This window comes from Coffea arabica, chromosome 7e (genome assembly GCF_036785885.1).
Source record: "Coffea arabica cultivar ET-39 chromosome 7e, Coffea Arabica ET-39 HiFi, whole genome shotgun sequence".
Lineage (NCBI taxonomy): Eukaryota > Viridiplantae > Streptophyta > Magnoliopsida > Gentianales > Rubiaceae > Coffea > Coffea arabica.
The window spans coordinates 21,161,935-21,172,549 of NC_092323.1; the positions used below are offsets into that span (position 1 = coordinate 21,161,935).

Genomic DNA, 10,615 nt, shown 5'->3' on the forward strand with positions numbered 1-10,615 from the left:
TCATGATTGAAGAATTTTAGATTAGTTAATTATATACTAAACACATGATACGTCATATTATTGGCCTGCATCCCTTTTTTTTTTTTTCAAAAAAGAATTGGCCTGAATCTTTGAATGAAAAAGGGTTGCCAGTCTTCTGATTACTAGATTGCTAGTTGTGGCACGCAGCAAGAAGAGAGCAAGAGAAAATCTAGGAATAATAATAAGGAAACATACGACACGTCATATTATTAGCGTACATCTTCAAATTAAAAAAGGGTTGCTAGTCTTGTAGTAATACTACATTGCTTCTTGTGGCACGCAACAGGAAGGGAGGAAGAGAGAATCTTGGAACAAAAATAAAGGGAACACGGGATTTGTGCAGGATGACTTAGCTACAAGAATTAATAGATTAGCAGAGAGAGCTTACACAAAAAAAAAAAAAAAAAAACTCTCTGGCTGCGCTTTAACTTCTACGTAATATGATGAAAGACACTGGTGCTAAGACATTAAAATTAGTTGAACTCGTCTTTTACACGTCTCTTTTGCAAATTACCCACCAAAAAAAAATATATATATATATACTTTTATGATGTTCGCATATATGATGAAAGAGAACCAGTCTACAGCTTCAGCTTTAGCTGTGGCGTTTGACCTCTTCAATGCTGTCAACACGAAGCAATATTTTTCCAGTCACACATTTTTCTACCATGCCAGTGTAAACATGACGCTCTAATTTGGACGTCCAAGGTCCTAGGGCTGAAAGCATACGCTGAAAGAAATATTTCCTCTCCATAGCCTTGTGAGCTTTTGCTGCTTGGGAGAGTGGATAGCATTCGTAAATGAATGGTTTTACATGTCCAGCACAAATTGCGGGCCAGACCGAAGCCTTCAATTCTTGAATACTATCTATACTTTTGTCAGACCTACAAAGTACTGCAAAACACCAAAAAAAAAAAAAAATAATCAAGGAATTACTTGTTTTGTTCTATTAAATTTCTTCACAAAGGAAATCAAATTTTATGTTAGGTAGCAGAACAAGACTTAAAACATTGATAAATTTTTATTTTGAAGTGATTTTATATGAAAGACGAGTGTTTCTATAAAGGTTTCATTCAGACCACAAAACTCCCACCAAAGCCCAGCCGATGAGATGAGGGCAATAAAGAATGTATACTACTTTATATCAGTTGAAACAATGAAACAACAATACCCAAAACATGTGCCATAGATATGCAATTGGATAATCATCCTCCGGTTACCAGTTACACGTTAAAACGAAGTTGTCATAATTGTCATCCTAACCTATTGATAAGAAAGGGATGCTTAAGCAATTTTAAGAAGGAAAAATAAGTTATAATTCAGTAGAATAGCCACCTAGAATTTGGCAACTCAACGAAGTCTCATCCACTTCCAAATTTCTTCAGTGAAAGCAGATAATTTAATTACAAGTAAAAAAAATCTCTTTCAGATGGATGACATAAAATTCAAAAATTTAAACTTGGAGCAAAGTCTAATCAAGGTGAATGTCATTATATGAAAGGGTGCGAAGCTAGGTCATCTATAAAATATGCCACTCACATGCCTCCTACTAAGTGCAAATAATAGCATGCGCTTCCACTTGGAGAATAAAACAGAAAAAAGAGTGATAAAGAGGGTCCAGTGTAAAGACGGACTGGCATAAGCATCCTTTTTTCTAACCATACTATCATCACCCATAATCTTATTCAAAGCACCGAAATTGAGTTTTCAAGGTGTTTTTCAGGAAAAGGTATTGCTCAGAGCCTAAGAAGGGTATGGCTTGAGCCTAGGAGTCAGATAGGCATTTTTTTTTGGGTGTTTCTGTTCACTAACTCAAGATTGTCCAGCTTCAGCATTCCTAAAATCCTATCAATGGTTTACGTCAGCTAAATATACGGAATCTGATTAAGACATAGAACCAAGTCCCTTAATCATGAATTCTTGCAGCCAATAGCCAAACATAAGTGGAAAAATGATTTAAATACTCCACATATTATTGTAATCAAGGACAGTTGGAAAATTATTCATTAACTATAGTTCCGCAACAATAGAGCAACAGCAAAACCCCAATTTCGTTTTATCCTATATGGTAATTAATTCCAATATCCTCGTTTGAATTTGTTAACTATTCAGGAATGGCATCCAAAACCACCCGAAATGCTTATTTCACAAATGCACGTGTACTTTCTAGTCTTTCAAAAATGCAATCTGTTGAAAACAGTTTTACGGTAAGATTCATGGAACTAAATCCATGTACACATGCATGTTCAGGTACATTACACAAATCAGCAAAATTTCATTGCCAGTTAAACTAAATCATCATTCAGCTTCGACTTGCAGATATCTTGGTAGCGTGGAAGTACATAATTCACAATCTCCCCAGTGTAATCCTTCCTAAGTTGATACAAGAAATGACGACGATGGACAAAATTTGGAAAAGTCCAAATCAAGTGAGTAATCTGAATTCTATGCAAACCATAGCATATTTCAACATCGACTAAAATTCATCAAAATGTTACTAACGCAAAAATATTTCACAAGAACAGTAAACTGAAGATAAACCATACTCAGAACTTGTGGGCATTATGGCATATTAGTCAAAAAACTGCAGCCTCATGGATGAACTAAATCTCAATCAGCAATCTACAATTACACTATCTTAGACGTAAAACAGAAAATTTAGGTAAAAGCTTCGAATACATTTTTGCCTACCCAAACGATTTGAAATTTGATGACAACAGAAAAATGATCAAGCACAAGAAGAGCACATGGCAGTTTGCATGTATCACAAATTTGTCAATACGCATCCAAGGAATGAACCCAATCCTTCATCTTCTTATACATGAAATTGCAAAAAAACCCAAACAATTGAACTCCAAGAGGTGCCAAGTAGATGATGACTCGTGCCCCAAAATAGACATAACCCATTGCCAAGGATGCAGATTCCTATAAGGGTAATAATCAAGAAAATCACAGATGGACGACACTACCTCATGACCCTTACCATAGACAATTGACAAGGTAGCAACTAACATACCAAAGACATTGCTAAACCAACTCAGAACATAGCCAAAAGCCATAGGTGGCCTCCCACCTTGAAGTAGGTAGTGTAGGATGAATACATACCAATACAATTAACCCAAAGAAAAATAAAAAGATAAAGTGCCCAATGCGAAGGTAACTAGCCAAACATCAGCAAATCAAAATACCTTGGATATTTGCATTCTTGGACATCAGAGAATCAATTTGTAATACTTCCAGCGAGAAACCATGCACGTCAACATAAAGTAGTAAACCGCCATTACATAAGATTTTTAAATTCTTACGTAAATTGATTGCCCAAGAATCCAAGACCACATCAATGCCACCTGCCATTGAATGACTCGCATACCATAGAACAATTAAAGAAACATACCAAGACAAGAAAATATCATGAAAATGATCTAAGCATTGTAAGGCACCTGAAAGGGAGCTTTCATTTAATTGGATCACTAAATGGAATTGGCCTATTAGATGACATTTTAAACATGCGGGATAAGAGAGAGTTTTCAGTACAGAACCTTATCAGTGTTTACTTATTAATCTAAGGCTTGGATGTGCTCTTTTCAGGACACACTACACAAGGAAAATTCCCTAAGTGCATTTTAAAATAAAACTTTTTACCTTTAAAAAAAAAGAGAGAGAGAAAAATTAAAAAAAAAAAAATTTTGTCATCATTGGAAAATCATTATAATGATTTTAACATTAAAAAATAAAAAACAGGGAATGCCCAGAGCATAATAAAAAATGAAGTTAACTGGATTAGAAACTATACCTGTTTCCCGCGCTTGTCTTTGCACTAAAGACACAAAATCTGCATTCCTATAATTGAAGCACTTATCGGCACCTAGTGTCTTGTAAAACTCTTGTTTTTTCAAACTATCTGAGAGACACATTTTCATCCCCACCCAAAAAAAAAAAGAGGACTCAACAGGAATGTAGGATAAAGTATGCAAATTAAGTAGCTAGCAACAATTTGGTATGTTCAAACCTGCAGCAGCAAAAACCTTAGCTCTCAGGTACTTTGCCATCTGTATGGCAAATACTGCAACATCTCCACAAGATTCGTGTATCTGCATCTTTGCAAAACATAATTAATCAAAATGCCCTGAATGGTGTAAGCCATATTACTAGAACTCTTCAATTTGAACCAGAGGGAATATCAAACACTTAATATAGCAAAACTCTTTCACTAGAGCAGAATCTAAAGAGCAAATTTGAAAGCAAATAGGCCATTCCAACCTAAGCAGCATGGATTCAACTGCTGGAGAGGTTTACCTAAAAAGTATTATGACTTGGAAATCCTTATAAGATTATCGAAATCATCACACTAAAACAGCTTCAAGTAAAAAGGTCAAATTCAAAAGATTATTCCTATAAGTGAACATTTAAAAAGTCTCCTCCATCTTATTAGTCTTGGACAACTTGTTCAATATGAACAACTTAATTGGTACTATGGTTGTGTAAACAATGGGCATACTATGGAAGGTTGTAGAGAAGGGTAGAAATCCCGAGCCTGCATTGAACTCCAAGGATAAGTCTAACGTTCATGAAGAAAACTCAAGAGAGGCAACATGATGTAAGGACCTTGAATTAGAATATAGTAAGAATGGAAGGATGAAATCCTTCCAAAGCACAAAGGAGATGGGATTGTCATACAAGCAAAATTCTGAATTGAAATCCCAACGTTTTTAGCCCAAGAAGTATGGCATAAAATAAGAAAAACTGAAGGAACAGAGTACTACGATCACTTAACACTGAAATAAAAAATGATCTCTGAACTTACATCTCAAAAAGCCTGGCAAAGGACAAACAATTTGGCTTTTTGTAACAGCAATAGTCTGCTGGAAACTCACAGATTCAGTGTGTTTATCAAAGACCAAAAAAAAAATGCCGAATTTCATATTAAGAATTTTTCATCCAGTCTATCCACTCGTAATTCAAACTTCCAATGAGCCCTCAACAATCAGCAATATCCCATCCCAACAATTCCTCTCCTGTTCCCCTGGACATTTTAAATCGAGATACATAAAAACACAACTCAGGCGTTTCCATCCAAGCACTATTATCCATATATCCTAGCTCACAAAATGAGGAGAACAACCAGCTCAAAAATAATCAATTCTTCAATTTCCACAACCACGGGTACAATCACAGGCACAACCAACCCCGTCCACCCCCTTCCAGACAAACAATCTCAACAGGTGGAACACTTCCAAGTCCCCAAACCACCTTCTCATCACAGATTAACGAGAAATCATTTTGGGGTTCATTCATGTACAAGGCAAGAGCCGAGCTAGCAACAATAATCACTCCGGCTCACAGAGAGATGCTCAATCTGAGGGGATGAGCTCTCTGAGGGCTATCTTATTGGGACTCAAATGCGGGTGTTGGATATAGGTGCATATTTAGGTGTCAGATTTTGCATAACTCAAAATTATAGGATCACAGAATATGCGTCCAAATGTTGGTATCGGCGTGGGGATACATTTCTTATTCTCACAGGTGCACGATGATGTTTGAACTATTTGCCTGTTAATTTTATCGATATCGATTTATGAACCCAGTTGGTGTATTGGAGAACAGTGCAGCAGATTAGTGTGAAATCAACATTGTCTGATGGAGATGGATCAAAGAATTCAGATGGTTACCAGAGCTATTGGGAAGGATATGCAAGTGAACACCAGTGCCAGCAAGCCTGCAGGAGGTAACCATGGCCTCAAAACCACGGTGTATAGACCATGGGCACGGAAATCTATGATGGAGCTAGGTTACCTGAACATGTCTTCGAGCCTAGGCACACCCCATCAACAACGCATGGGTGCTGCTATTGGGTACGCACCAGACTCGGTCAAAATTCTTAGGATGACTTTGACTTTTGTGAGATGTGATGTTGATGGTGGAGGAGGATTGAAGGGAAAAAAAAAGCTCATGGGATCGGAAGAGAGACCAAGAATATTCAGATAGCTGGAGCGGATCTGAGGTGCTAAGCTCATGGCTGTCTTATCCATGGGCTTTTGAAAAGTTAACATAAGCAAATTGAGGAGAGGAGCGATTTGTGAAGATTTAACAAAGAAAGATGAAAAGTTAAGACTCTCGCTAGAAAAGTTAGGCTCTAGTGGATGGTCAATTTCAACATGGAGGCTACTCTCTTGCAAGGATGATAAAATGAAGAGAGATCAGATATTATTAGGTCTCATGAGTGACTTGAAATGTGCATTTACTAATCTTATAAGTAGTGGTATTTAGATACAATCCAGTTAGCAATATATTTAGTTTATCCCCAATACTTTCCAGTATTAGGTGTATGAACCCAAATAGTTCCAACACAAAAACCAGTTTTCACTGTAATCTGCTGTATTTTTTTTTTTTTTGAGCAAATCTGTCGTAAGCTTTTCTAGTACAGCAAATGTCGAAGTCGATATAAATGTATAAAATCAACATGCACATACTTGAAAATGCTCATTAACAATGAGTGTGGTTGGATAGGAGATTATTTGAGATATTATTTGGAATATTTACTGTGGAACTTTTTATAATATGATGTATGTGAGATAATTGGTTAAAAAGACAAAAAGATTGATTGAAAAGCACGTTTATGTACAAGCAAATAACTTTTTTGCATATAATGTGCTATCTAAACAAGAAAAAGAAACACTCAACCATACCAACAACTTGCACACGACTCCCCTGGACTCATACAATTTTAAGTTATGTGAATCCAACACTTGTAAACACACCCGTACTTAACACACACACCCATGTAAAATAGGTATGGAGAATAGAGATATAGTCCCACTATCCTCTAAAGCTGAAATCGGTAGCCCCAAGCAAGGAAGAGCTAATCAGCATGCCAATCCCAGACAGTTTAGGAGTAAGTATGGCTTTAACAGCCTTAGATACTCCACCAGCAGACTTCATAGATTATCTAATCGAAGTTCAACCAACCTCCGATTGGAGAATGGTCAAAAGACAGAACAAGAAAGGCCAGTGTTGATTGCATAACACTCTAAAAGTGCTAATATAAAGGGGGTAGGTAGCTCTTCCTTTAGCAACCATCTCCTTCAATTGGATATTCATAAAGCCAATATAGAGGTGATTCTTCCAACTGAGATAGCAGGTGGTTTTGCTATGAAGATGTGAAAGAGTCTACCCTCTAGAACATTTCTATGGTGGACGCAAGAGGTCTTCAAGGATGTTTCTGGATTCTTTGGGATGATTAACAGTGCAGACAGACCTCCTGAATAAAACTGAGCACGAAATTGATGTGCTGGTCAAGTTATTTCCCTCTTCAACTTGGCTGTCACTGCATTCTATGCTGGTCCCGAGCTAGATCATAGGAAAATATTATAGTCATTCATGTTCTGCTGCAAATTCTTGCTCCCTTCCTTATCTTTGTACGGAGATTTCAATGCAAAAATGTACACACACAAAAAATTGGGCGGCAATGGCATTAATTTTAACAGGCTGACCGTGTTTAAGGAATATCTTGATACTTGTGGATTAATGGAAATGGGTTTGTGGGAGCAAAATTCTCTAGGGTATACAATCCTGACTAATTTATGATAAAATTGACAGGACTCTCTCTGAATGTTGCATGGAGAACTTTGTTTCCTGAAGCTACCACTTTCCTAGCCATAAGTCTGATCATTGTTTGTCTTGTTAAGTTAATGAAATCTGTTCCTGACATTGCTACTTAGACCTTTCAGGTTTGAAAGGTTTTGGTACTCCAGTGCCTTTGTTACGGACATTGTTTGTTTCTCTTGGAGGAACCAAATTGAACCCATAACTAGGTTTATCTCAGCTTTTACTGGTGTTGTGCATGAATGGAGAAGAGTTAATTCTGTAACAATTTTTAAGTGGAAGAGAATTCCTGTTGTACTCGCAACTCGCAAGTCAAGCATTCAAATTACCTTCGCAATTTGGGATTGGAGCCCCAGGCAGAATTTTATTCTCTTTTATCCAAGATATGTAATTTACACAATTTAAATGACCTTTTTCTACCAAAAAATGAGGGGCAAAATTGAACTATCTACAAAGCTTAGCATGGGTGGCCACACATCATAGTACTACCAAAAAAGAAAAGTAAATAGACTACGGGGTTACCAAAATTGTTTTTCCTTGTCCAAGGTTAGCCCGAGATAAAGCACTCCAACCAGTGTATGCCGCCTCTGGAAGGCACGCAGCATTTCGCAAATCCATGTCTGGAGGAGTGCAAAGCACTCGCCAACTAGGTAACACTATCTTTTCAGTGTAGCCCCCACTGTCAAGGAAGGCACAAACCTGCAAAGTACCAATATCCAATCACTGATATTCAACAAAATTATCCTGATGCATATTAAATACAATGCAATCAGCCTAAATTTAGTAGGAAAGATTCAGAGGTAAAAGGTTCCAAATTTATCTCTTTATTGTTAAAGGAAGACAAAGTAGCAGTATCAGACATACACTGTCACCCACTTTATGTCGAACCTTTTCACCCACAGCTTCAATAACGCCCGAACATTCGAGCCCGGGGCAAAATCTCTTTCCATCTGTTCCTTTGAGCCCCTCTAATCTTTGTTCCAAATCTAGCCTATTAACTCCAATGTATGCCACTCTAATCAAAACCTCATAAGCGTTGAGTTTTGGTTCAGGGCAGGCAACCTCTTGCGGCACCAACGCATTTGGCCCTCCTGCTCTCTCTATGAATACAGCAGTCATAGTCTGCTGCGCACATTTGGAACCATCAGGAGGAGAAAAAGATATGCATGAAGCATATCCAGAGAATTTTTTTTACCCATTGTATATAAGTAAGAGAATTAATATGAGAAAATAAAAAAGGAAAACAAGAAAACAAGGAGAGGAACGTTAGAGACCATTGGAACAATCAACTCCAATTGTCATCAATATGGTCTTACCAACTAATGAGGCTGCAAATTCAGGGGAAAAAAAACCACTTTTCTTTCATATGTTCTCATCATTATCTTCTACATGAAAGGACAACTGGAAACTACACAACATTTAACATGCAACTGCATGACTAAAAAGACAGGTAAATTCTGCAGCTGATAGCCTATGACTTGTATACTGACTCCCTATTTTCAAATCAAAAGCTAAACTATGATGAACATTGAATCTATCATGCATCCATGCCCATATCCATAAAACTGAGAATCTTAAAAATGCCATAGCCACCATTCCATCAACAATTAATAGGCTGTGGAATTTAGTAATTTTGTTATATGTAACTTGAAGAGCTTCCATGACTCGAAATAAGGCTAAGCTTCTAAAGGTGTCACCCCCCTTTTCCAAAAGCCCTCAATTTACAATTTACTAGGACCAACCAATAAAAAGTCTAGAGCTGGAAATGATCTTAGAACTCAATCATGTTCGGGAAAAATAAATCTCAATATCATATCCGACTAGGGGAAAAACAAAAGTTGCGTTTTCATTATGTAGGAAAAACACACATGAAAATACAACTTCGGTCGGAAAAAGCCTAAACCTCTCACTTTTTGACATAACTAAAACTAAATCATGCTTCTAATAAAAACACATCAATCACTACTACAATTTGCTGCAAAGACCTCTCTATTAACAGGCCTATACAATTATCACCTAGACAATTATCGCTAATTTTTCCCCAAAAACAGTCCACGTTTTCAGACATGAACAGAAGCATATGAAGACACCATAAATCATCTTGCTCATGTCCCGAAGCCAATAATAGTTTTCTTTCCGCCAAAAAAAAAAAAAACAATGAGCAACCAAAATTTCAAATTTTCAGAACAATCCGGTTCTCAACAATCCGAAAAAGAAAAGATATGCGTGTAACTAAAGCAATAAATATTTTGCAACCAATTGTACAAAAATAAAAGAATTAGCACAAGAAGATGAAGTACGGAAAAAAAAAGAAAAAAAAAATAAGGCACATAGGAGAGAGGTAACCTTGTTCGCAGCAGAAGCAGCGGGAATGGGTTTGTCAACACCCGAACCAAGAGAGCACTGGGCGGCCTTTCGTTTTCTGGAGCTTTCCCGACGACTTATGGAGGAATCCGACATTTTGTGGGCTGGGGGAAATAAGCGGCTGGGGAATTGGGCAACAGGAAGAAGGGGAAGGGGGTGGGTTTAACGACACGCTCCGTCTTCTCACAAATAAGCATAACCCACTTTCCTAATCAAATCAAATTCAAAGGCACACACTTTCCCCTTTTGTCAGTTTAAGGCATAGTTATTAAATCCGATCCGATCCGGCTCGACGATTCAACTGATCAAATGAATCGTTCATAAAATCAGGCTGAATTTGTAATTGGATCATTTGTGTGTTAACTTCTCAATGGACCGACGGTTCAACCGATTTGTAACGAACCGGTTTTGGGATAAAAATGATTACAAAATGCTCCAACGCTGATTCAAACCTCAGACACAAAAGCTACACGCACTCACCACTAGCCCAACAGCTCACTTGGTGCTATTACTCCTTCTATATTATATATTATATTTTTATTCTTATTTTATTTCTTCAAAACAAAACTTGTTTGGAATCTTTTAATAAAATTTTATTATTCTCTAAATTCTATAAATTATGAAATGG

At 37.1% G+C, this 10,615-nt stretch overlaps 1 protein-coding gene across 8 annotated transcripts; it reads right to left on the minus strand.

Moving 5' to 3' along the window:
• Positions 1 to 339: 339 nt before the first annotated feature.
• LOC113699971 (uncharacterized) lies at positions 340 to 10,313 on the minus strand. 8 transcript variants are annotated; one of them, XM_027220345.2, is made up of 7 exons: positions 9,970 to 10,307; positions 8,488 to 8,745; positions 8,146 to 8,322; positions 4,031 to 4,118; positions 3,815 to 3,922; positions 3,210 to 3,368; positions 340 to 915 (listed from the first exon to the last, which is right to left on the minus strand). In XM_027220345.2, exons 1-7 carry the CDS (start codon positions 10,081 to 10,083, stop codon positions 617 to 619), a joined length of 1,203 nt encoding a protein of 400 aa, XP_027076146.1. In that variant the 5' UTR covers positions 10,084 to 10,307; the 3' UTR covers positions 340 to 616. The 8 variants fall into 8 exon arrangements, with proteins under 8 accessions (XP_027076146.1, XP_027076145.1, XP_027076148.1 ...); XM_027220344.2 differs by having other exon boundaries at positions 8,488 to 8,748; positions 9,970 to 10,306; XM_027220347.2 differs by having other exon boundaries at positions 4,031 to 4,112; positions 9,970 to 10,304.
• Between the last annotated feature and the right edge of the window lie 302 nt (positions 10,314 to 10,615).

What these genes read in the sequence shown, in the direction of transcription:
- LOC113699971 (XM_027220344.2), bottom strand. Translation starts at nt 10,083, where the DNA reads ATGTCGGATTCCTCCATAAGTCGTCGGGAAAGCTCCAGAAAACGAAAG. An exon ending in AAGACAAGCGCGGGAAACAG is followed by an intron (nt 3,369 to 3,814) that starts GTATAGTTTCTA and finishes ATTCAATGGCAG; the next exon opens with GTGGCATTGATGTGGTCTTG. An exon ending in CAAGAATGCAAATATCCAAG is followed by an intron (nt 916 to 3,209) that starts GTATTTTGATTT and finishes GGTGTTTTGCAG; the next exon opens with TACTTTGTAGGTCTGACAAA.